Raw genomic sequence first — 26,873 nt, 5'->3', positions numbered from 1 at the left:
ATTTTGGACAGCTGAGGATGCAGATACGTTACTAACCAGCTTTTAGGCACTTCCGCAAACCCCACAAGGTGACTGTCAGCATCTTTTGGTGCCTAAATACCTTTGTAAATCTGATCTAAGGTCTACATTTGGATGCTAATTTTGGGTGTGATGGGAGTAAACATCCTTCGTTTTAGGTCAGTCAAAAATGACATAGTCTTGCAAGAGAAGTTCCCTGGAATCTGAACCAATACACAACATGTGGTAGCAATAATAGCTAGCTCGTCAAATAGAAAATATTTTTAAATTTTTAGCCCACAGTCAAGCAGGTTCTTGCTAGAAGAGCTGTTTTGCTTTGCTGTTCAACAGTTGAAAATGTTTCCTTTCACAAGCTAATTGTTTTAGACCTTTACTAACAATTCCATAGGTGATATTCCAGATGGGTATGAAAATGGTCATTGAAATGTGTTTTAAAAGCTGAGCTCACACTCGGACATGTCCACAACTTTCTTGCCTTACATGAAAACTGTCCCTAAGTTTGTTTGTGTTTTGTCCCCCACTGTAGGGTCCATTAAATAGTGAGTCTTCCAATCAGAGCTTGTGCAGCGTGGGCTCTCTGAGTGATAAAGAATTGGAGGTAAGCAGTCGCTGTCCCTAATACTTATCAGTTTTATAGGTTAACCATGAACATGTTAAGAAATCCCAGAATGAATTACATAAGGTGGAGATGAAGCATTCCTAGTTCAAGACTTGTGTGTGGAACTGTTTGCTAGAAGAACCTAGACTGTTTCCAAGTCATAGAGACATTAGAGCAGTGGTTCCCAGCCTTTTCAGTAACACGGTATGAGTTCAATGAGACAATTCCACAGTACACCCACTTTTTTCAGGTGAATCAATTGCTAACAAACATTACATTTACGTATATTTGCTGTGGTTAGTCTCATCATCCCACCAGCCCATTGATTCTGGGACATGGCATTTAAACCATGTTCCAGTTCCAACGGGCTCCTGCCCTCCCTCCCCCTTTGCCCACAGCAGGGAGTGGACATGGGCTGCCTGTGAGCCCGTTCAGGTTAGAAAGCAGCATTTCAGTTGTCCCTTGGTGCCAGCAGGCTCCTGCAGGGTCAGCACTACCCCTCACAGCAGCTCTGCAGAAGAACCACTGCAAGCAGAAATTAACAAATCCCGTGCCAGCTGGGGCTCAGACAGCCTTGCTGCTTGCGCTCCCACTGGCACGGGGGTTGTCAATCCATGCCCCACCCCCAACTCCTCCATGCACACCTCCCGGAGAGGAAATTGACAAAATTTCACGGCATACTTGGGCAGTTCTCATGGCACACCAGTGTGTTGTGGCACACCAGTTGAAAATCACTGTTAGAGCATCCTGCAGGACTTATCTAATTGAGGTTTTTGCATCATAACATATACCTTTCTTGTTTCAAAAATATTGTTCTGAAATTAGAATAGTAGTTTAAAACTAACCACTCAGTTGCTGTTTTTAATACTTAGCAGATGTTTTCAGTTCTAGTTTTAAGATGGCCTAAAAGAGTCTGCTTGGAAAAGTCCAAGCCTGTAACCCCTATCTTTCATAGTTCATGTACTTTGGAAGCTCTAGAAATATGAGCAAGAAGATAAGGATTTATATAAACTGACGTGTAAAAGGAAATAAGGTAGGATGATAATACATGCTTCCTCTTGGTTACTTTCATTATATTTGGATTAAGAGATTCAAAAACTGTTAGAACAACAAAGATCTTCAGTTTCTTAATTTAAATTAAGACTACATTACTAACTGGCAATACTAAATTTAAATAGTGTGTTTAAATCCCCGGTACAATAAATTCCTACTTCACTTGCCAGCCATGTGTTGAGTTTTGGATTGTGTTTTCCCTTTAATACATTACAGTTCAGGTATAAAGTATGTGGTGCAATCAGTACTGTACATGGTATCTCGAATTCTGGAGTTGACAGGTAAGTAAATTAGGAACTGGTCTTCAGATTGAAGACCATGAGTATTAAATATCTGCATATGTTTTGTTTGGTGCCAGCTTTACTTTTAGAGACGGACAGACATGGCTACCTCTCTATCTTCACAGAACAAAACAAGCAGTCCTGTAGTACCTTAATGACTAACAATATTATTTATCAGGTGTTGACCTTCGGTGGGACAGACAATTATTCTCCAGATCTGAAGAAGTGGGTTTCTCCCATGAAAGCTCACCACCTAATATTGAGTCTTTAAGATGTTACAGGACTGCTAATTTTTTTTTTACTTCTAGAGAGTTTGACTGTGAACTAAGGAGACTGTTAGCCCTGTCGCTCCTCACTTTTCAGTCTGTTGCTGCTCTAGCGGTAGAAAGGTGATATGTATCCTGCCTGTTGTGCAACAGTGTGAATGGGAGATTGACTAAAATTGTTTTTGTTAATTTAGGGATAATAAGCATAAAATACACTTGCCATCTCCCTTTGTAATCTTATTGACACTGTTACAGTGCCTTTGGAGGCCCTACTCTACAAGGGTATTTGAGTTGTTCCTGCTAGTAGTGGGATGCAGATTCCCTTGACTTTGTATTGAGTCACCAGTTTCTTGTACCAATATTGTATCTATGTATTGGCCAGTAGTGTTGTCCCTGAGGGTCTTCTGATACTGATGCTGTCATTCTATGAAGTAGTATACAAGTACAGTAATTACTGTCTTTTTTTTTTTTTTTTTTTTTTTTTAAGAAAAAAGTGCCAAACAACCCTTTCCACCCTCCCATCCCAAACAAAACCAAAAACCAACCCTCATCTCCATTAGGGACCACTGGGTTGGCATGTTATGGCCTTCTGTGTTCCCTCAGAAATTTCCCTCAAACTTCTGCCTGAGTCAGCTTCATTCCTTTATCTTTTCAAAGTAGGTGGGTTAGTTTCTGTGTTTACTCTGTGGGAATCTTAGACCTCAAGTTTCTAAGAACCATGAATCTTGAGTTTGCCACAAAAGTTTTGGCAAAAAACCTCTCCACCCTTTGTTGTGCAATGGATAGTGTGGCTTTCCTGTGCAGATCAGTGGTAGCTGACGTGATATGTATAAATACGTAGCTTGGAAAATATTTTGAGATAAAATGTATTTGATGGAAATGAGCAGATTTTTTCTGTATAGTAAGCTTCATAACTTTTTTCCCCCAGTGCATAGAAGTTTAAATATTTTTCTTTGCATATTACTTGGTTTTAAAGTCCTCCTGACAGAACATTTTACATCTGAAACATTTTCACATAATGTAAAAATGGTTTTTCATGCAACTTATGCAAGACAGCTTGTAGGTACAGGTTGCACCTCTCTAGTTTGACACCCTTGGGACCTGACTGGTGCCAAACGAGAAAATTTGCTGGGCCACAGGAGGTCAGAATTGTCTGGTAACATTACTAACACTTCCCCTGCTTACTGGGTTCTTAGAAGACATTTAGGGATAAATTACAGTTAAATAACAGCACAGAACACTGAGAATCAGGACTGATGGCTGTAAACAAACTTTATGGGACCATGGAAAATTTGACCACACCCATAAGTGGTCATGCAGCTAACTAAAATCATGTCGATCATGCATGTTGCTAGATGAGAGTGTTGGAGTAGAGGGGTTCAGTATGTACTAAGAACACTGGAAATCAGTTAGTTGGGTGGGATTTTCAAAAAGTTCTAAAGTGACTTAGGGACACATGTACCATTGAAAGGAAATGTAACCTGAGCTCCTGATTTCCTCAAGCACTTTTGAAAATCCCATTTTTGGAATATGAACAATTCTCAACTGCTCTGTACCATATGAAGCCAGCCATTAGATTAGCAAAAAGTCAGTAGTTAAACACTGCTAGTCTGATTTGATTGACTTTTGTGCTTGACCAGTAGCAAACTAAATGGCACATTGTACAGGGCAATGAAGAATCAGCTCTACGATGTCTAAACTAGCAAATAATCTGTTCCCATGTTCTGATTTTTAACATGCTTTTTATTTTTGCTGTGCATGGGTTTAAAAGTAGTTTCTCTTTCAATATTGTGAGCTAAAACTATTGTGCTCGGCAATTAGAATCACCGTCTAGTACCATGGCCCTTTTTAAAATTTGGGAATAGCAGAAGTGTTAATTTTGAAATTTTTTAACAGACTCCTGAGAAGAAACAGAATGATCAGCGAAACAGGAAGAGGAAAGCAGAAGCGTTTGAGACCAGTCAAGGTAACCCATTCTCCTGACTTGTCACAGAATTCCAAACAATTCATAATTGGTTTCTCTTTTTAAAGAGTTGTATGTAAGGAGAGTAATGATTCATTTCAGGAGTGTGTCAGGCAGCTTGTTAGGAACGTATGCGGATTTCTTGCAGTGATAATGTAGTTTCCTCTGGGAAATTCGTTTCCATTGTCAGAAAAACATTCACTCCTATAACAACTTACTGTGACTTTCATATTTACTTCTAAAGTGTAGAATTCTTATTGGAAAAAATACAGTAGGACTGGATTGCAGCAGGAGAGGCTGGATATAGGTTGTCATATGGTTTATGTGAATACCCACGTTGCTAAGCAAATGGTATGGTCTGCAGCTGAAATCTCATTTTTTGCTGTATTTTTGAAAAGCTTTCATTCATTTTCTACACTGTGTTGCATGTAATAGTGGAAACCTGTAACAAACAGAGAGCAAGTTGTCCTCAAAAGTATAAAACAGTAAAAAGTCATCTTATTTTAGACCAAGCTCTCATGCTTCTGTTAGCTTGTGAACATTTGGAAGATAGAATGAATAATCTTCTACAACAAAATAACAAAGGTACTTTTGATATTAAACTGGACCTATAGAATTTGGAAAGAAAGGTGAAATAACAGTTAATTTAATGAATTGATATTAAATAACCATTATCTTTCTAGCTGTCACAGAAAGAATTGTGGGAAACATAGTGTGCTCACATTGAGAACAGTAAGTGATGTAAAGGCAAGAGTAGACAGTAACCTTAAATATGCTCTTACCTTGAAAGAAACTTTGCAGAATCCACATTGTACAAAGTGAGAACAAATGTTTCGCTTATTATTTGCAGAGAAACAAATGTCATCTACATTGGGTCTTTTGGTTTTGAAATTAAACTGTCAGCTCTCCAAATTTTAGCACAAGTGTAGAGATTCTAATCCTGGTGGTATTGCTGTGTAGATTTCCCTGTGTACTAGGAGATGTAAGGTGCAGCTAAGTGCCCATCTTTATTGCCGTGAATAGGTTTCTCAGAATGGCATCAGATGTTTAAATTTACAGATAATCAAGTTTGGCTTCCTTTTCTTTTTTCCTTTCAGGAAAAGGCACTCCTAGGGGACATAAAATTAGTGATTATTTTGAGGTAAGGCAACTTCAAATTAAGTTTTCAGATAAATCTGTTCTTAAATCCTTGTTTCAAGATAACCTTTTTTTAATGGGAAAACTACAGTGTAACTTGTTACTCTTGCCACTGCATTAAATTCTACTTTGCTATGTAAGTGATTCACTGTAGGCTTGTGAGTTTGCGTAGGGTAAAATATTTGAATCTTGTTTCTAAGTTAAGCTAATTTCTATTTTTTTAATTTAAACAATTGACAGACTAAATGTTATAAATAGCAGTTATCTTAAAGCTGTTTTGAAGCTGGCAGCTACTGAGATCTGAACTTTGTCTCATGTGACTGACTGAACCTCCTTTTGTCAAGCCAACTTTCATTAAATTAAAAGCCTCAGTCCTGCAAAGGAATCTGCCAACAGAGTCCCATTAACTTAAGTAGGAGATACGCTCCTCAGAGTTAAGCAGGATCTTACGTATTTGCTGAACCAAAGCTAAGAATCTAGTTCTATTGAGAAGTAAGCAACAGGCACAGAATGGTGATATCAAAGAAGTGATGGGTACCTCTAAAAACTTCTTAAACTCATTTAATATGTATTCTTGGCACTTTTTCTTTCCGAGCATGTATGAACTAAAACCTGTTACTTTTCCTCCCTAACAATTTTTTCTTCACTTTATTCTGAGTAGTTAGTTGCCTTGGAGTTAGCAGTGCTTGTGGTAGCACCTCTTTCTTACTATCTTCAGACACTGCTGAGTTAAAGCCTGGCACAGTCCATAGTACAGGAACTTCCATACCAGATCAAACCATTGTTTCAATAAATCTGATGTCTTGTTCCTAACTGATAACAGATGATTTCAGAGCAAGGTGTAATCCTCACCCCTCCACCACACATTTGTGTGTGTATATAAAAGTCACAAATAGACATACCTGCCAGGGGAGGGTCCTCCTAACCCTGGATTTTTACAAGGTGACTTATCCTGAACCAGGTGTGTTTACGTATTTTTTTTTATTTCAAACCAGTGCATATAATGTAGCTGTGAATACTTAATCATTGAAAACATTAACAATCACCTCTTGGCATTATGGACGTAATAGATATAGTTTATGTTCATTTTCTTTTGTAAATGACAAGACCTCAGCAAAGTTTTTATTTCTTATCTTCAGTGTCCACTTAAACAGGTTAGTAGGACTTGTAGGGAAGATCTTTATGCTTTAAGATAAATGTGCAGCTTCTGTCTTTTCCCCCCATAAACTTGCTTAAGCATAATATCTTTATGGAGTGATTGATCGTATGTATCTCTTTGGTCAGTTTGCTGGGGGAAGTGGTCCAGGAACCAGTCCTGGCAGAAGTGTGCCACCTGTCGCCCGATCCTCACCACAGCATTCCTTATCCAATCCCTTACCAGTAAGTATTCCCTCTGAGGAAGGTGTTAAATAATGCAGTGGATATGTGACAGAGAACAAATAGGCAGATTGTTACCACAGTTACTGAAAGGAATTTGGATTTTATTTAGTCTCTGAATTAGTTTCAGTGATGCTGCAGTCATGCTAATACACTGGATCAAAGCTGTAAAACCAGCGGTCCAGGGCCTGATGTGGGCATGTTTGTTTCCAAGTAACTGTAACCTTAAAACAGCTTATTGTACACGTACCAAACACCAGAGACCGTTCCTTGATAGATTATGGATGAGTTCTGTCTTAAAACGCTGTGGATTGGCCTGTGTTCGTAATAACAGAAAAAGTAGAACTAACACATTTTCCATTCTGTCATTCTGATCTCTCTGCTTGCCTGTTGCATTCCTTGTTCTGCACTGTTTTGTCTTGTCTATTGTCGATTTGTGAGGTTTTCCAGAGACAGGACTGGCTTAATCAACATCTGCATGGTGCTTTGCTCCATGTTATCCTGATTTCTTTTTTATTGGGGTCCATAGAGTTACTGAATAGAAATACAGGTTGAACTTCTCTAGTCTAGCACCATCAGGACCTGTCCGGTGCCAAGAGAATTTCTCAAGCAATGGGAGGTCAATAACATCTAGCAGCATTTACCAATATTTCCACTGCTTACTGAGCTCTGAGAAGACATTGAGGGATAAATGACAGCTAAATAACAGCACAGAGCACTGAGAGCCAGGACTGGTGACTGTAAACAAATTATGGGACCATGGGAAAGTTGGCCACACCCATGAGAAGTGGTTGTTCAGGTAACTAAAATCATGCCAGATTATGGATGTTGCTGGATGAAAGAGTTCTGCATTAGAGAGGTTCAACCTGTAATTCCTTGTTAGTGCTGAAGGATCTTTTAGGCCAAGCTAGTTTTCAGGTGCTTGGAGCTTTTTGGGAAAATAAGTAAAAGCTTTCCAATGTGTTGTGTGCCCATTACCAGACTTCCTTCACTGAGAGAATTCCATTGCGCCTTTTGCAAAGTTCAGATGTGAAGAGAATTAATTTCTGAAATAAATTTTAAAGATATTCAAGAAGCGGCTTTTGTTAGAATTGTATGAGTACCTTTATAAAACTCCCCCTTTGAATATGGCCTGGACCTAATCCTCAAATTTCTTGAGTATTTGGAAAACAGTGTGGCAGTTTGAAGTCTCTTCTGGAGCAGAGTATACTACCTAACCAGATACAATAGATCATATGAGGTTTCCTGGCTAATCTGTTTTGAATTCATTTACATGCCTCCTAAACACACATTTGTCTAAATTCCAGTGCTGATTGCTCTGGGACTGTGCATTGTATCCTGTGGAGTGCCACAAAAGAGAGAGAGTGGACCTCAGACACCAGTGTAGGTCACCAGATGTTAATGAAACCCTCCCAGTGCTGCCTTAAAGTTAATAGGGATTTAAGACCTCACACTAGATTATTTTTTACTTTTTTTCTATATGTAACCCAGCAACACCTTGTCTCTTTAAAAAGAAAAGTTTAAATGCAAAAATCTCAATGGCACATTATGGGTGACACTTTACATTCACAACATTTAAAACGATTGTTCCCCCTAGATTCTGGGATCTGGTGGTTAAGTGCATAAGGGGAAGTTCTCTTCAGTGCTTTTGCATTTTAATGTATTGCATAGAGAGAGACCTGGAGAGAACCCATCCCATGCAGTCAAAACTGATATTACAGGCGGCATCGGCTAACTGAGTCGTCTTTTTAACAAAATGCACTTGTCGTGCATTTGTTTTTGGAAGAGTGCCTCTCTTAGGAGCTGTGTCAGGAGCACAAGTGTGCACATCTAATTGTCCCAACTTCTTCAGTGCTGAAAGGTGTAGTAGCTCTGGTGCTCAGTCCTGTGGCAGCTTGTTTCTTCCCCTCATAGTCCCAGCTGGAGAAAACAAAACAGTCTGCAGTCACCAGACAAGCTTAGATAAAAATATAAAGGAAAAAGAGAAGGTGTGGGTGGCTTCTGTGAGAATATTGGCCTCTTAGTTCAGAGGGACCAGTTCAGTTGCACTTGGTTTCCAGTAAAATTCTGTAACATTTTCCCCTCTTAAAACAAGGGATTAGGGTTCTCTTGTCTGCAAGGACACAGGCTCCATTGGCTGTGATCTTGGGACCCCAAAACTTGGTCCCTTCCCAGGTTTGCCCCTTCTGACTGGAATTTCTTCCTTCTAATCTCTGTATTCCTGGCATAATTTGTACGTGTCTAAGGGCAGGGACACCTTGGTCAAAAGCAGCTTCTTAACTATGTCCATGCCTAGTGCTCTTCAGATTCCTTTTCTACAGTTCTGGTTCTCCAACTGTAACTTTGTGCTTACATAGAACTAGTAGTTTGCATTTGTGAAACCTTTGCTTTGGCTACAGAAGGAAAAGGCAGTAACAGTAGGAACAGAAGAAAAGAGAAGAAAACTAAATAACATTCCCAGTTTAGGAATTAATATGTTGGTGTAGAAGAAGTTAAGAATCTATTATGAAAATATTATCAGTCGTTCCCACTTCATAGTAAGCTTGTCTGTGGCCCAGGCTCAGGAAAGGTAATATCTTTAAGAAAGGTTGCCCAGCTTTCCTAGGATATCCCTTGCCCACCTCATGTCCTTGTATCCCTTAGTTGCTGATTTCACAGCCCTCTGCTCAGATTTTAGTTGTTGCAATGTGCCCCCCCACCATAAAAGCTCACTCTCTGAAAGGAAGGTAGAGATGTGGCATTTCTCTTGCTGGACAGAGTAAATGTTTTGGATAATCATTTGAACTAAAGAACGTTTTTTAATCTTTTAAAATAACCTCTGTCCTACCTTCAGTGCAGATGCAGAGGAGAAGAGGCTGCTTGGTGGAAAAATATAGCTATGAGGAGAGAGATGTTTCCATGCACAGTAGTGTTGTGTTGTTCCCCCCCTCCCCCGTGTTATGCAAAGTTTGCATTCCTGGGCAACCTCACGTAACTTAAATTTTGCACAAGTTAGGAGGAGCTGGGAACCAGGGAGCAGCCTGGCTCCCAGGCTCCCCTGTGCTTGCAGCCACTGGTCAGTTTCCTGTCTCCTGTGAGTGTGGGGGCAGCTGACAGTCTGGCAGTGGGCTGCCCCCCTGCTCACAGGAAAGGGAAGACTGACCAGCACAGCAGCTGGTCAGTTTTCCTGCTCCTCTGAGTGGCGGGGAGTGCCAGGTGCCAGCTCCTTGCCACTCAGTTGCATTAACCCAAGATGCACGCGCTCAATTTGCACGTATCTTGGGGATCTACTGCACAGTATTTTAATGAGGCAACATGCAAGGAACTGGTTTGAAGTAGAGCTGTCTCTTGGAGGGTGGGGCCCGGTGCAACCCCACCCTGTTCCACCTCTTTCCATTCCCCCCCTTGCCTCCTTTCCCCAAAACTCCATCCCACAAGCGATCCGACCCAAGGGATTACCAGGGGCGCTGGGGTGGCAGCAAGGTCCCCCCACACTTACTGTGGCAGTAGGATCCACAGGAAGCAAAGCAACCCACTAGCTAGCTCCGGTTTTCTGCCCGTCTTCCTGTCAGGTTGTTCCACTTCACCATAGCAGTGGACACGGAGTGATCTAGTTCCAACCCACTTTACTTCATTTCCCCAAGCCCTGCATTGCTTGGGAGCGGAACAGTGGGCTGGGGAAGCAGAGGGCTTAACAGAGCAGAAGTGGGTCGGGACAATGTTTCTCCACTTCCCTCAGGGACCCAACTGGCCCCAGGCTCCCTTCGTAATCCCCCTAGCTGTGCTGCCCCTACTGGTTAACCTCAATATGGTGGACTGTCCCATCCAGAGGATGGTTGAGTGGGGGGCCAGTTGGGGCCTCTGAAAGCATAGGTCCAAGGGCAGCAACCCTGAACAGCAGTACAGACAGGATAGCTCTGCTTTGAAGAACATCTGAGTAAAACCATTTTAGGGTTACCAGAACTTTCTGTATCTGATTCAGCAATGACATGTGCAGGCACCCCTCTCTTGACTGTATCAAAGTCAGATGGGCAGTTCTCAGTCTTTAAAGCTTACTGCATTACACCTACAAATATCTGGTACTTGGCATTCCACTGTCGTAACTTCAGTTAGTGTAGGTAATGTAGTTTCATTTTCCAGTGATACTAAGCCATGCACAACAGTTAGGAAACCACTGTGCAAGAGGTGAAAGTGGTTTCACTTTAGCCTCAGTATATGTGTACTTCCTGAAAAGCTCTGAAATAGGGTTATCTCTTACTTGTGGTAGGGACTTGATATTGTGTCATTAAAGTGCTTATCTTGAGCAACTCTGCCTCAGTTCACTTATCTATAGAATGGATACATCTACACCTCTTATGAAGTTGGGTGGCTATAACCAACCAGATACAAAACACCTATAGAATGGGGATGATAATATTGACCTTAAGTGATCTGAGGTCTGTAAGAGCTAGAGTGTGTGGCTCTGAGCCCTGAAGGAGTTAAAAGACCTGACTTAAGATATTGTAGTTAAGGGTTTGGGTTTTCAGCCCTTTGCTTGAGGGTCCCAAAATGTGCAAATGTGGAGAGGGGCAATATTTTCATTATCTGGTATGTTCACATGCACTGCAGCGTGTTTCAGACAGTCACTTCTGTTGACCTTTGCTATTATAGCAGTCTTTCCAGGAGTCCTGCATTTGTTATCGGATCCTCTCTTTGCTGGCTCTCCCTTGATGAGCGGCTTGGCTGACAACAGTTTTGGCAGAGCCAGAGAATCATTTGGTTTTTTTTTTTTAAAGGTGTATTGTATTTTTTTTAAATGTATTACAGCGGCGAGTGGAGCAGCCACTATATGGGGTAGATGGCAGTTCTGCAAAGGAGCCGCAGGAAGAACACTCTCCTCTGCCAACGCTGATGTCTATGATGCTGGCAAAACAGCGGCTTGAGAGTGAGCAGCTGGCACAGAGGGGAGCTGGCCTCTGTATTGCTTTTGTTTCGGTGAGCAGTTTCCAACTGACCCAAGCTCCGGGTAGAGGCTGTATTAAGGGATTGGGAATGGGATGTGGAGCCTTTCAGCTGTAGGACTCTGTGTTTGCATCCAGCCTCAATTATTAGTGACATCTTTAGCATCATTACCTATCTGAAAAGTGCTGGATCTCTAGGCTTGCCTACTCGGAAAATCTACCTGATGGAGAGCCTTTTATTTCAATTTAAGAAGCTAAACCGATAAAGCCAAATTTGATTCCTGACTGATTTTAGACTTAAACAAAAGGAAAGTATTCTCAAAGCCAGAATAACTGCCAATACGCTTGAGACGTAAGGTGGGTGAGTTAATAACTTTTGTTGGACCACCTGCTTTTGGTGAGAGAGAAACTTTAGATCTTGCACAGCGCCTTTCTTCAAGTCTAGGAAATGTACTCAAGAGTGTCACAGCTAAGTACAAGATAACATAAATTGTTTAGCATAAGGCACCATTCAAGGTGTTAAGAGGGTAGCTCTGTAGTCTGTCAGCAAAAACAGTCTGGTAGCACCTTAACGTCTAATACATTTGTTAGTTTTTAAGGTGCCACTGGACTCCTTGTTGTTCAAGGTTAAGTGGTTGATTATCATCTCTCCAGTCATGGGGGGATGGGGAGGTAGAGTGTGTTTGAGGTGCCTTAAGCTGATGCACAGGTTAAGGGAGTTGTAGGTTGGATTTGTGTTTGTTTATAGCAATGTGTCTATTCAGTCCCTTATTTTGGTTATCTAGCAAAATTATGCATTTGTTTTCAAGCCAAACAAGGACATTCCACTGGAGAAGCAGATCACACAGTAAAATGGGCCACCCCCATACTCCAGAAGAACCTGCTTCAATATAGAAGTGACACCCCCTCCAAACATACACCTCTTATCACTTAATTGCAACAAAGAAGGGTTAGATTGGCATTAGGAAAAACTTCCTAACTGTCATGCTGGCTAAGCACTGGAATAAATTGTGGAATCTCCATCATTGTCTGATCTGGTCATAAAAGCCGCCAGTCAGCTATGTGCAGTTGTTTACTTACCCTCACCAGGCTCCCTACAGATCAGGACAGACGGACCAACTCAAAGCAGCATCATGCCCTTCCAGAACAGCAGATGGTGCAATTACCAATGTCCCCTACAACAGACCTTTCAAGACCTACGGATGTTATTCGCACCCATCACACATGGTTTGGTAGTGCACTCAGTATATCAGTAACAGTCAACAAGATAATCACTGCACTCTCACATGACCTCTCACAGAAAAATGATAAAAGTCCTGCTGATAAAATCATCACAGAGCAATAACTCAATCTGATTTCTCACTCCTCCTCAGAGGAAACCTCTGCAGCACCTTCAAAAATGAGCCCTTCCCAGTTTTACTATTTATCCCCATTATGAAAAACAATTCTAAGGAGAGTGAAGAGAAGCTGTTCAGTAGTGAGGGATGGCAGAATAAGGATCAATGGTCACAAGTTACACTGGTGGAGATCTAAGCTGGATATTATGATACACTATTTCACTAAGAGAGTGGTGAAGCACTGGAATGTGTTACTGAGAGAGGTGGTAGAATCTCCATCCCTAGAGGTTAAGTCCCAGCTTGACATTGTCACGGCTAGGATCATTTAGTTGGGGTTGATCCTGCTTTGGGCAGGGGGCTGGACTAGATGACCTCCTGAGGTCCCTTCCAGCCCTAGAATTCTGTGATTCTGTGACTGGAGAGCTGCGTCTACACGTGCTGGCTACTTCGAAGTAGCCGCACCAACTTCGAAATAGCGCCCGCCATGTCTACACGTGGCGAGCGCTATTTCGAAGTTGAAATCGACATGAGGCGGCGAAGTCGCTATCCTCATGAGGAGATGGGAATAGTGCCCTACTTTGACGTTGAACATCAAAGTAGGGCACGTGTAGCCGATCCGCGTCCCGCAACATCGAAATAGCGGGGTCCGCCATGGCGGCCATCAGCTGAGCGGTTGAGAGACGCTCTCTCCAGCCCCTGCGGGGCTCTATGGTCACCGTGTGCAGCAGCCCTTAGCCCAGGGCTTCTGGCTCTTGCTGCTGCAGCTGGGGATCCATGCTGCATGCACAGGGTCTGCAACCAGTTGTCGGCTCTGTGGATCTTGTGCTGTTTAGTGCAAGTGTGTCTGGGAGGGGCCCTTTAAGGGAGCGGCTTGCTGTTGAGTCCGCCTTGTGACCCTGTCTGCAGCTGTTCCTGGCACCCTTATTTCGATGTGGGCCGCTTTGGTGTGTAGACGCTCCCCTGCAGCGCCTACTTCGATGTAGTGCTGCCCAACGCCGGTGTTGAACGTCAACGGCACCAGCCCTGGAGGACGTGTAGATGTTATTCATCGAAATAGCTTATTTCGATGTAGCATTCACGTGTAGACGTAGCCGAGAGGTGTTAACAGGCCACTTAATGCATTTCAAGGCGCAATTCAAGGTGAACTACTTAAGTTGAACAATTTATTCCACCTTGTACTTAGCTGTGACACTTCTCAAGGCTGTAATATTTTTTTTTTAAGGTGTCAGAGACTTTGGGATTTTTCTCACTTCCTCTTCAGTATGGGTCACTTGCTGGTTTGGTCTAGAGTAAGTGGTAACATTTGCATAATTTGTTGCCTTTAAGTCAAGGTCAGAGGTCTTTAGAAAGTTTTACTCAAGCCTGAAGAAGAGCTTTGTATAAACTCAGGGGCTTCTCTCCCCTTTACCCTCGCCAAAAGCAGTAGTTTCAAGAAAAGATATTACCTGACCCACCTTTTGTGTCTAATTTCCTGGGACCAGCATGACCACAACAACACTGCAAAGGATAGCTGAGATAATTTTCTTTAACAAAATGTTACTGAAGTTTCTGGAAACATTGTGTCTTTACAGTATCACCAACCCTGAATGTTCAGGGGTCAGGCTCACTGAAAATCATGAGCATGTTTAAACTCAGGAGAGTATATGCAAAAGTAATAGAATTGGTGTTTATTTGCCTTCTGCTTTTTGAGCCTTTAGAATGCACTGGGATCACATTTTGAAACTTTCTCCACAGGCATGAGGGCTAGAAACTTAATTTTTCTTTAGAATTAATTCAGAATTCATAATATATCCACATGGTTCCAGAGGCTGAGGCTTTAAGGAAAACAATGATCATGAAACTCATGACAAAAATCACAAGATGCCAACTCTGCAGACTGAATTGAGTTTTCTGAAAAATCTGTTTTCCTTTTGATACCTTACACTTCTGTGGCACTTGAAATGGTTTTACATCGTGTTGAGACTAGACAGTATCTTCCATATAGCAATGAGGAGTGTGTGTCCTTTGCATGAGCAATTGCAGTCATGTTAATAACTGGTAGAGTGTAACAATGTTGACTTTCTATTGCAGGCCCAGCAAGGCAGTCCCTCTTCTACGGGATCAGGGAACACAGAGCATTCCTCCACCTCCCAAAAACAGATTTCCGTCCAGCACAAGCAGACACAGGTATAGGCCAAAAACTATAAAGCACATTGCACCCTTACATCAAAACTTTACATTTGGTGTTTCTTTGGCATGGAAGGAGAAAAGTGGGACATGAGTCTTGGTAGGCGGCAATGGAGGGGCTTCACCAAAGGACTCAGTTTGGATCATTGGCTCTATTTATGACTATGTTGCTGTATTGTCACCTTGTTCAAGTTCCTCTTGTGCCTCTCTCTTTACAGTGAATACTTAACCTCTGTAACTAATCTTGGAGATTACTTTCTAAAACACTTTCAGACCCAATGAAAGACATACTCAGGATCTAACTGGTGGTCATATTTGGGGTCAGGGAAGGTTTTCCCCCCAGGTCAGCTTGGCAGAGATGTTGTCGTGTGTGGTGTTTGTTAATTTTCTTTTCAGTATGGGTCACATGCTGGTTTGAAGTAGAGCAAATGTGGTTGATTCTCCGTAACTTGATGTCTCTAGGTCACAGTCTGAAGTCTTCAGTGAGCCATTATGAACCTATTGTAGGAATGAGTGGGTTATGGTTCTGTGGCATGTGATGTGCAGAGGTTCAGACTAGATGATGATAGTCCCCTCTGACCCTGAAGTCTGAGTAGCCCAGCACCAGGCCAGCCAGGTAATCTCCTGGGTCCCATCTGTAGGATGGGGGCTGCCCTGAACCATCCTATGGATGGTACAGCTCTGCCAGCAGCTGGGACCCCAGGCAACAGCAGAGGAACCAGCTGCCTGGGAAACAAAGATTTGTTTGTTTCTGCTGTTAAAAGGAAACTGTTCAATTCAGGGAAGGTGATTTAAAGGAAGCATATACAAATAGAAAGTGAAGGCCAGATATGTCACTTCCCCACAAGGCCAGCTTTGGGCTGAGTAAAGACTAATGTACTGGCTAATTAATAGCATGGGTATGTCATGGCCAGTGTGAACTCTTCAGCATGCGTAGTAATCTTACTCTATCAATTTTAGTTTGGAACAAAACTACATTTGAAATTCTTGCTGAGAGGTCATGCGTTTTTAGCCCTTACTTGTGCTAGCTGTGTTTCTGTTTCCTGGAAGAACACTGAAATCCAGAAGCTTTAAGGGCACTAAAGAAAGTTCAGGAATCTGTATTTGAAGCAGCAGGTGTGGCTTTTTCAAAACTCTTGAAATGCCCCTTCAGTTTCCCTGTTCACCATGGCTGAGTTCTCTAATGCTTATGTGCGCACTCTGTTGTCTGACCATGAGGTGTATGTACCCTGGCGGAATGAAAAGTCAAATGAATTCTGGCTTTACTAAAGTTTTAGAATGCACAAAGCCTGCTTTCTAGAATAAACTAGTCAGAACCATGACAAATGGCTGAAGATGAGTCTGTAGTAAGCTTTCAGGTAGGTGAAATAATAGCCACTTGGTTCTGACTTTAATTTGTGATGCTTGTCTCTGCAGTCTGACCTCACAATGGAAAAAATATCTGCACTAGAAAATAATAAAAACTCTGACCTGGAGAAGAAGGAGGGGAGAATAGATGACTTACTAAGAGTAAGTATGAACAAGGAAAGACTGGTATAAAAGAGCTGCTTTATGGCGCATCCTGATATTGCAGGAATAAAACGCGTGCACAAATCAGGATTTTCTGTACTACATTTGGGGGAACAGACACTATTGGAGAAGGAGGTAACAAATAACTTTTCAAAGGATAATTGACAAATTGGTTAGGCTGATGAGCTCTTCTTGAGGCAGCCATTATGGGCAGACTTGCCAGTATATGTAGAAATACCAAGTTCTTCAGGCCTTAAAGGTGCAACTACTTGATATCCTTATTTGTACAGAAAAAAATATCTGTAGAGGAAAATCTGTAGAGTAGAGGATTTTATACTAATTGATGAAATCTAGAAGATATAACTCTCCCAAGAGGAGTGACGGAAGTTGTTCTCTAAATTAAAAAGCATATGAAGCACTACAAAAATATTCTGTAGGGACAGGAAACCCTATCTAGAGGACCGATCAGACACACGCATGTTGTCTACCAGAAGGAAGCAAGAGTCAAGGAGCAGAAAGCAAAACTGAACTTCTTCGTCGAGTGTCCCCGTGGGTGCTCCACAATAAGCGTCGGGCTCGCCTGGCGCCGCAGATCGGAATTCTTCCAGCAGTTTCTCCTGGATCGCGCATGTGCCGGTGCACGCCGCTCCCTTGCGCGTCCCCGGCCACGTGCGCGATCCGGTCCCCGCCAGTTCCTTCTCAACCGCCATCGGCTGCAGACAGAATCCACTCAGGCTACGGCCAGAGTCAGATTTAGACAGTGTTTCTACGTGTAAATTTTCTTTTTTTCAAAAAAAAAAGAGAGAGAGGAGCGGAGAAGAAGAGTGGACGTGAAGGCCAGTAGGCCGCCCGCTGCCCTGCAGGCCAGGGTCCACAATTCGGGTAAACAGGCATGGATAAGGTGCTAAATACCCTCTTAACAGTAAAAGACTCACTGAGATGGCTTCTTCAGGCTTTAAAAAGTGAGAGTCCTGGCGTGAAGCTATGCTGGCCTCCAATGGGCATAGTGAACGCATCCGATGCCTGGGGGAATCGCACATTACCCAGAAGTGTTCCCACTGTGCTAAGCTCACAGCCAGGGCAAGAAAAGACAGAGAAATGCATCTTAAAATGCTCTTGTTTGATAAGGCCCTCCAGCCAGATGCGCCGGAGAGGCAATCAGAAGGGCCCTCTGGGTTCCACAAAAGGAAGGCAGCTTTTCTGACCCCCTCGGTGCAAAAACGGAGGAAGCTCTCCCCAGCTCGATCCCTGCCAGTGGTCTCAGCAAGCGGGACGGGCGGAGCACACAGCCCCCAGCCGTGTATTCAGGCAAGCGGCACCATGGCAGCGCACGTGGCAGAGGCTGAGCCTCCGATTACAAAACAGCCAGCATGCGCAGCGCCTAGAGCGGCGGCCAGGCCAGCGCAGGAACCAGGGACACCGCCACAGGCGGCACCGACCCCCACGGCACCAACGGTTCAGGGCCAGCAGGCACGGAGCCCGCAGGCACCGGAGGACGTTATCCGCATGGCACTGCAGCTGAGTGGGCAGAGCGCGGCGCCGACTGCGGGGCCGAGATCCCTGGCGCGGAAGGGGGCGGTGCTAGCCCCGCAGGGGAGGGCAAAGGCAAGAGCAAAAACCCGGCACCGCAGCCCTTCTCCAGACAGGGCTGCGCTGCTGCTAACAACAAGCTCTCCCCCTGTGCTACATACGCCGCCCAGAAGGCCTGGGTATCCACCGGCCTATCCAGAACCACCTCCTCCGTTCCTCCAACCAATTTCACCATGGCTTGGGCCACCTTCACCCTTTCTGGGATCGAATCTGCTGGAGTACTATCACAAACCAGTGTCACCGCTATCTGTGTCATCGCGGAGGTCTCGCTCTCCCAGACATCGGGGGTACACACCCCGAGAGTGGTCCAGGTCTCCGTCCCCAGGCCCGTGCTGCCATGGTTGTTCCTATCATGCTGGACACAGACAGCCCAGGCCTACGCCCAGGGGCAGGTTCCCCCCGGCCAGCCAATACCCCCGTGGACACTCCCGGGCGGGGATGGAAACTCAGTTATCTCAAGGGGAGTTAATTTTAGAACCCCGAGACTTTCCTTTGCAATCCTCCAACGAGCAGGTACACCATCGGCCGCAGGAACCTGAGAGTTCGAGGGAGGTTTACCCTAGTGGTTCCTCCTCATCCTCCCCAGATGAGGCCATGGCCCCCGGGGATGTCGCTCCCCCAGATGACCTTAAACAGTTTCAGGAGCTGTTTAAAAGGGTGGCTTTCACGCAAGGCATTCAAACGGCAGAAGTGCAGGAGAAACATCACAAACGCCTAAAAAATTTGAGACCCCTGGCTTCATCCAAAATTGCTATCCCGCTGGACGAAGCCATTATGGAGTCAGCCACTATCATATGGCAGACTCCGGCCTCTGTTCCGCCTATGAACAGAAGAGCGGATAAGAAGTACTTCGTCCCGGCAAAGGGTATGGAGTTCCTCTTCAGTCACCCACAGCCGAACTCACTGGTGGTCAAATCGTCCCAGCAGAGGTCAAAGACTTCTCAGTACAAATCGGGGGGGATCGGACAAAGATGCCAAGAAGCTAGAGCTGTTTGGCAGGAAGGTATATTCCTCTTCCACCCTGCTATTGAGAATGACAAACTATGCGGCACACCTAGCGAACCATAACTTCGATAATTACTCCAGGCTTACTTCTCTCATGGATTCACTTCCGGAAGATAAGAAGCCAGTGTTAAAGGCAATTGTGCAAGAGGGCTATGCCGCTTCGAGGACAGGAGTCCAGGTCTCCCTGGATGTGGCAGATACGGCGGCACGCTCAACGGCTACAGCAGTGGTCATGCGTAGAGAATCCTGGCTCCAGACATCGGGCATCCCGAGGGATCTACAGGCAAAGATCGTGGATCTTCCCTTTGACACGCAAAAGTTGTTGGCAGACTCAACTGACTCGGTCCTCCACTCCAGTAAGGACTCGAGAGCTACACTTAGAACCCTGGGTATTTATACTCCTCCATATAGGAAGAAAAAATATTACCCTCAGCAAAGACGCTACCCGTACCAACCACAGCGTGCGCAGTATCAATGGGGCTACAACCAAGGGCAGCAGCAACAGTACAGAACTCCCAGGCAACGTTCTCAACAAAACCGTACACCCTCGGGACAGGCCCAAAGGCAACAAGTTTGACGGGCATGTCGAGGGCTGCACTATCACTACCATCGCGCAATGCCACTCTCACCTCATGTTCCATCATCGCCTCAGACCATTTCATTCCCAATGGCAAAAGATCACCGCAGACAAATGGGTGCTGGAGATCATAGCCACGGGTTACGCTATCCCCTTCCAGTCGCTCCCACCGGCGAAGCCTCCCTCCAGGCCCCACCTCCGGGACGCTGCCCACGAGGCGAAGCTCAAACAGGAGGTGGACCACCTTATGTTCATAGAGGCGGTGGAAAGAGTGCCGGAACAATTCCAGGGGAAAGGGTTTTATTCACGCTACTTCCTCACAGAGAAGAAAACAGGAGGCTGGAGGCCCATCTTAGATCTTCGGGGCCTCAACCGCTACTTGCGCAAGCAACGGTTTCAGATGATTACAGTCGCCTCCATACTCACAGCACTGGACAATGGAGATTGGTTTGGAGCCCTCGACTTACAAGATGCTTACTTTCCTATAACGATCCATTCAGCACACAGGCGCTTCCCCCGCTTTGTGGTTGGCGAGGAACACTTCCCGTACAGGGTTCTTCCGTTCGGCCTCTCCTCAGCCCCCAGAGTCTTTACCAAAACCTTGGCAGTGGTGTCAGCCTACCTGCACAGACAGGGGGTATTCATATTTCCATACCTGGACAACTGCCTACTGAAAGGAGCCTCGAAGGCAGAGGTCCTACGCATGATACGCGTCACAGCGGACACGTTTTCTTCGCTGGGCCTAGTCATCAACCTCGCAAAGTCAAAGACCGACCCCACACAGGACATAGAGTTCATAGGGGCACGCATAAACTCTATCACAGCAAGGGTGTATCTACCCGACGCCCGCTTTCGCGCCATCAGTACGCTGGTGCAAGTCATTACATACAGCCCCACAGTGCCGGTCTTAACGTGCTTACAGCTGCTGGGCCATATGGCGGCAGCAACATTTGTGGTACAGAATGCCAGATTGCACATGCGAAGCCTACAGCATTGGCTGGCGAGCGTCTACAAACCGGCATCCCACACCATTCACAGGGTAGTGGCGCCCACGACAGAGGTGCGCATATCCCTGGCGTGGTGGGTAAACCCCAAGAACTTGCTAGCAGGGGTGCCCTTTCACCAACCACAAATTTCTATTTTTCTTACTACCGATGCCTCCCACATAGGAAGGGGAGCGCACGTTGGCGACAAGGTGACGCAAGGACTATGGTCCCCTGCGGAACAGTCACTGCACATAAACATACTGGAGCTCAGAGCAGTGTTCAGCGCCTGCAAGCATTTCCGGGACCACATATGTGGCAAAGTAGTCGGGATCAATACAGACAATACCTCCACTATGTTTTACATAAATCGACAAGGAGGAGCCCGATCCCACGCCCTGTGTGCGGAAGCAGTCCGACTGTGGAACTGGTGCATCGCCAACAACATTATGTTGAAAGCCTCGTACTTGCCGGGCGCTCACAACGTGAAAGCAGATCAGCTGAGCAGGCGCTTCGCTTCGCACTCATGCACGAATGGCAGATCCACGCCGATCTGCTACGACCAATCTTTTATACATGGGGGTTTCCCCAGATCGATCTGTTTGCCACACAGCACAACAAGAAGTGTCCCCAGTACTGCTCCAGGGCAGGAGCGGGGCGGGGGTCCCTGGGGGACGCATTCATGATTCCATGGAAGGGCCCCCTACTTTACGCATTCCCCCCCACAGCGCTTATCCACAAGGTCTTGCAGAAAGCCAGAAGGGAGAGAGCTGGTAGTCCCAACGTGGGATCGGCAGCAATGGTTTCCCATGCTTCTGCGCATGTCTCACCGCCCACCGCTCCCCCTACCGGTGGTGCCGGACCTACTCACGCAGGCCCAGGGGTCCGTAGTGCACTCAAACCCTCAGAGCCTGCGCCTACAAGCATGGCTAATCCATGGCTCAGCTCCTTAGAAAGTACATGCATGGAGGGAGTACAACAAGTCCTGGAAAGTAGCCAATGGACCTCCACCAGGAGGACTTATAAGCAGAAATGGACTTGATTCACAGCCTGGTGTTCCGCCAAGCAGTTAGCTCCCCTTGACTTTCCTATACCAGTAATACTTGAATACTTATTGGACCTCAAGAGGGACGGACTTTCATTATCCTCACCAAAAGTCCACCTCACCTCTATATCAGCCTTTCGGCATACAGAGGAGGGGCCCATGGTATTTGCCCATCCTATTGTTACCAGGTTCTTGAAGGGGTTGGTAAACCTGTACCCCCCTCGGAAACCACTCCCGCCATCGTGGGACCTGGTGCTCAGCACGCTCATGGGTCCACCCTTTGAACCATTAGCCGCGGTTCCCCTACGTCTCCTTACGATTAAAAACAACCTTCCTCCTTGGAATTACGTCAGCTCGCAGGGTCAGTGAGCTTGCAGCAGTTATGGCAACGCCGCCCTGCACAGTATTCTCAAAGGAGGCGTAACCTTACGGCTGCACCCAGCCTTTGTTCCAAAAGTTTCTTCAGAGTTCCATCTTAACGAGCCAATAGTTTTACCCTCATTTTACCCAAAGCCTCACAGCTCCGGCAAGGAGGCACGACTGCATCTCCTGGATGTGAGAAGGGCGTTGGCCTTCTACGTAGACAGAACTAAGTCCTTCCGGAAAACGGACAGGCTTCTAGTCTCTCTCGCTCCCAGGTCAAAAGGAGAAGGTCTCTCTTCACAGAGAATCTCAAAGCACATTGTGTCCTGTATAAAAATGTGCTACGAGCTTCAAAAGACTCCTTTGCTGGCCCCGCCTAGGGCTCACTCCACCAGGGCGGTGGCGGCGTCAACAGCCTTCTTCAAGGGCATTGCGTTGAAGGACATCTGTAGAGCAGCGACCCGGTCATCCTATGACACCTTCGCCAAGCTTTATGCCCTACATCGGGTATTCCAAGACGATACCCGCCTCTCGACAGCAGTCCTTTCAGGGGCAAGCTGCACATAAACCGATTACCCACCTCCTTACTTGGGTTACTGCTGGGTAGTCACCTATTGTGGAGCACCCACGGGGACACTTGATGAAAAAAGACAAGTTACTCACCGTAGTAACGGTGGTTCTTCGAGATGTGTCCCCGTGGGTGCTCCACCATCCGCCCATCCTCCCCACTTCGGATCTCTGTGTAGTGTTTTTCGGGAGCATCTGAGGCGGTTGGTCAAGGAACTGGCGGGGACTGGATCGCGCACATGGCTGGGGACACGCAAGGGAGCGGCGCGTGCCGGCGCATGCGCAATCCAGGAGAAACTGCTGGAAGAATTCTGATCTGCGGCGCCCGGCGAGCCCGACACCTATTGTGGAGCATCCACGGGGACACATCTCAAAGAACCATCGTTACTACGGTGAGTAACTTCTCTTTTTCCTCTTTTCCAGCATCTTCTGTAAGGAATATATTCTGTAAAAAAATATTTAGATTCTGACCACACTTACAGCTCGTATTCTGCAAAGAATATACTTAAGTGTCTGGCCTCTATATCCAGGAGACTGTGTATGTAAAAGAGAGATGCTTCATATGGCAAGATTTAAAACATGAAAGGTTTTGTCAAGTTTCCAGTAAGGCAGGGCAACAAATAATTTTGCTTTCTAATGACCCCAAGAAAAACTTGTGAAATCTTTTTTCTCCAGTCCTGCACCACTTCAGGCTTAATTGGATGCCAAATGAGTGGTTTTTTTTTTTCCTGGCTTTGACTTTTCCGTTCTCAGATAACAAAGGGGACACCCATGCAAATGTGATATTCTTGAAATACATTCTAGTTTCTAGGAAGAGATGTTAATAGCAAGGGTGACCAACAGTTCCATAGAGGAGAACCCTACAGCTGAAAGTGCAAAGGCAGTCATCTTTCTGCTTCCTGTCGGTGCTCATTAGAGAGGAAGGAGGATCCAGTGATTGCTGTGCTAGCCTGGAACTTGAGACCCTTGTTCATTCACTGCTGTGCTGCAGACTTCCCATGTGATTTTGGGCAAGTTACTTAGACAAGGTATAGCAAGAGCTGTATCTGCACTATAGCGTAGGAGCAGGGAGGAAGGTGAATAAATCACTCCCCTCAATGACGTAAGTTACACAGACCCAAGTGCAGTGTGGACGTAACTATAGTATAAGCATTTGTGTGGGCTGGAGTAGTTCAGCTGATAGGAGAGCTCTCTTCTGTCGACTTGGAGCAGCTACATTGGAGAGGTTGCAGTGATGCAGCTGCATTACTGTAAAACAGCATTACTCAAACTGATTTGGCCACGGAACACTTTTGGGCTTGGACTATATTGATGGAACACGTGCATGCTGGTCGGGTCTCATAATGAACAATTGATTCATGTAATGCTCAAAAGTTGATTTAAAAAGTTAGGTTTTATAGATGTCTTACTTTACAAAGACCATAAAAACAACAAGAGAAAATTTCAGTGATCAGCTAATGCCCTTCTGATAGGAGAGTTGGCAACTGTATAAGTATAAAAATTAAAAGTTAAGTACATACCCAAAACAAAACATCAATATGCTGAAAGAAGGAAGGTTACTGCCATCCTTTTCTCATGGGGGACATTTTCTATGAAAAAAAACCACGAAACAAATTAGGTATGGAAAAGTATCTTTAATTTTTTGAGAGGACAGGTGGGAGGAAATAAGCAACATTTGACAGCTTTTTTCAATGGGAGGAGTGTTTTTGCATCTTTTGATCACAAATCCACTGAATATTAGGAATGATGCTGGAGAGTTGGATCTTCATATCAGGTGCAGCATCACATGATTTCTTTGAACATGACTCATGCCAAAATAATCTGAATCGACTTTCTGCACAAGTAGAATAAAAATGATACTATTATGAATGCATTATAAATATGGGTATACCTTAATATTTTTTGATATACAGTGTCATATGTAATATATTAGAAGTAAAAATATTGTTAGCAGTAAAATTTTTTCACAGAACACCTATCCACATTACATGGAGCACCAGTGTTCTGCAGAACGCAGTTTGGGAAATGCTGCTGTAAAATATTGTAGCCATGCCCTGCATCATCTTCTGCCTCAGTTCCCAAACCGTGAAATACTAGCAATTCTCTACCTCCTGAAGTGTAGTGAGGATACATCAGATTGCGAGGTGCGCAGATACTCTGGTAATGGTGGTGGGGGAGGGCAGATGAGCATTACAGAGTGGATTCACTTGGTCTTTTATCTTGGCAGTAAGTTGACTGCTCATTTGCTTTTCTCTGACCTGTTGCCTGGAGCCAGCTAAGTGGAGAACTTTTCAAGGTGATGCTTGGCTTGACTTTGTCAGGGCAGCCTTGAGAGTGGAAAATTCTTATCTTGTCTTTACTGACCTTGTATACTTTTTGTTATAGGCCAACTGTGATTTGAGAAGGCAGATTGATGAACAGCAAAAGATGCTGGAGAAATACAAGGAACGGTTGAATAGATGTGTGACGATGAGTAAGAAGCTCCTTATTGAAAAGGTGAGCTGCTAGCTTTCCAGGTGTCTGTATCCAAAGCTGTGCTGCTCTGAAAAACACACCAACTCTCCCACCTTTCCTGAATCCTGGAAACTTGCTCTTCAGTTTCGAGAAAGGTAGTAGCCATTTGAAATACAGAATTAGGATTGCATGGTGACAAGTATCAGAGGGGGTAGCCACGTTAGTCTGTATCCACAAAAACGAGAAGTCCTTGACACCTTATAGACTGAGATCTATTGGGGCATAAGTTTTCACACCAATCAAGAGGAAGGCCAGAGTTAATGAGGTCAGATCAGTCAGGGAGGATGTGGCTCACTTCCAGCAGCTGTTGTGGAGTGGGCCACATCTTTCCTGACTGAATTGTGCCTGTATACTTAAGCCTGCCTCTGGAATCTCCACTACATGCATCTGATGAGGTGGGTCTTTGCCAATGAAAGCTTATGCTCCAGTGAATGTATTAGTCTGTAAGGTACCATTGGACTTCTTGTTGTTTTTTGCAGAATTAGAATTATGCATTTTTAATCATATCTCTGCAATGGTAACAGAGTGTGACTTTCAGAGTACAGAGCCTTTTGGCTTTACTTTCATCAACCTTAAAAGAAAACCAGCCTCCACTCATCTAAGCAGAATAATTGGAGTTGTCACATCTTCTAATTCACTTGGTATTACTTGGTCATGTAGCTATAAGGTAACATCTTTGTCCCTAGCAGTGCTAGAGAGTATTGGAGGAGACTGCATAAGAAGCCACCTTGGCTCACTAGATGGGGACTAGAATACAGATTAATTACACATAATTGCTCAGAGGCCCTGCATTTGAGTGGTAAGAGCCCAGTACCTCAGGATCAAGATGAAGTGTGACGCTTACACAGCACCTGTTCTACACAACATTCAGCTCTGGCTAGTTGCAGATTCGCTTTCTAGGTTGTGGAGTCATACCCTGTTAAGACCAATCAGTGCTGCAACTGAAGCCATTCAGACAAGTTTTCAACACTACCACAATGTTTCCCTAGTTGATACCTGCAAACAACCGATGTAACAGTTTAACTGAGGAAAAATAGTGGAGTGGAGATAAGTGTCAGATGTACTTTTTATTTTTGTGAAAGTCATTTAATCTCTGCCTATTTCTAGCTATAAATCTAAGAGCATCTTCGCACAGTGCTTTGAGACCTGTTAAAGAAAGCACATGAAAATACTAGGTTATTGCTTACTAACTTTCAGGCTGATTTGATGTTTAAAGATTTCATTACAGTTAAATAATTTTAATTTACTACCTTTTTCTTTTAAACCATCTCATTCATGCAGGTATCAGTGGGGGAAATACTATGACATTGTTTAAAAAACTATACTTCCCCCTGGTGATAGTTTAAAATTGAGCCAGCAGATCAACAAGCTCCAGCCTTAATGCCGGTGGAAGGTGCATTTCTCCCCTGCCCCCCCTTTTTCTGCCTAAGCAGATATGGTTGTATTGAAAACCATATTCTGATTCCAAATAACCCTCTTAATACAAGAGGTAACTTTTATTGTGTTTCAGTTAAAGGTGAGGTGGAAGGGCCTGACAATGGGGGGGCAAAAAGAGCAGACACCCCAGGCCCCTTTGAAACACCACATAGCACTGTGCAGTGGGAG

The 26,873-nt window shown here is 44.7% G+C and overlaps 1 protein-coding gene across 6 annotated transcripts in view; it reads left to right on the top strand.

The window, feature by feature from the left end:
• Positions 1-26,873, top strand: part of TLK2 (tousled like kinase 2) — a 78,814-nt gene that overhangs the window by 11,694 nt on the left and 40,247 nt on the right. For 3 of the 6 annotated variants that reach the window (XM_074979327.1, XM_074979323.1, XM_074979322.1), the window contains exons 3-10: positions 545-616; positions 4,113-4,182; positions 5,277-5,320; positions 6,601-6,696; positions 11,479-11,646; positions 15,020-15,115; positions 16,532-16,624; positions 25,140-25,250. In XM_074979327.1, coding sequence (XP_074835428.1) covers positions 545-616; positions 4,113-4,182; positions 5,277-5,320; positions 6,601-6,696; positions 11,479-11,646; positions 15,020-15,115; positions 16,532-16,624; positions 25,140-25,250 — 750 coding nt within the window. The remainder of the gene's footprint in view (positions 1-544; positions 617-4,112; positions 4,183-5,276; positions 5,321-6,600; positions 6,697-11,478; positions 11,647-15,019; positions 15,116-16,531; positions 16,625-25,139; positions 25,251-26,873) is intronic. The other 3 variants (XM_074979324.1, XM_074979325.1, XM_074979326.1) reach the window with 3 other exon arrangements.

The sequence above is a fragment of the Carettochelys insculpta genome, chromosome 28, assembly GCF_033958435.1.
Source record: "Carettochelys insculpta isolate YL-2023 chromosome 28, ASM3395843v1, whole genome shotgun sequence".
In the NCBI taxonomy this organism is placed as follows: domain Eukaryota; kingdom Metazoa; phylum Chordata; order Testudines; family Carettochelyidae; genus Carettochelys; species Carettochelys insculpta.
Note: the sequence above shows the minus strand (reverse complement) of the source record. Positions and strands in the feature narration are given on the sequence as shown.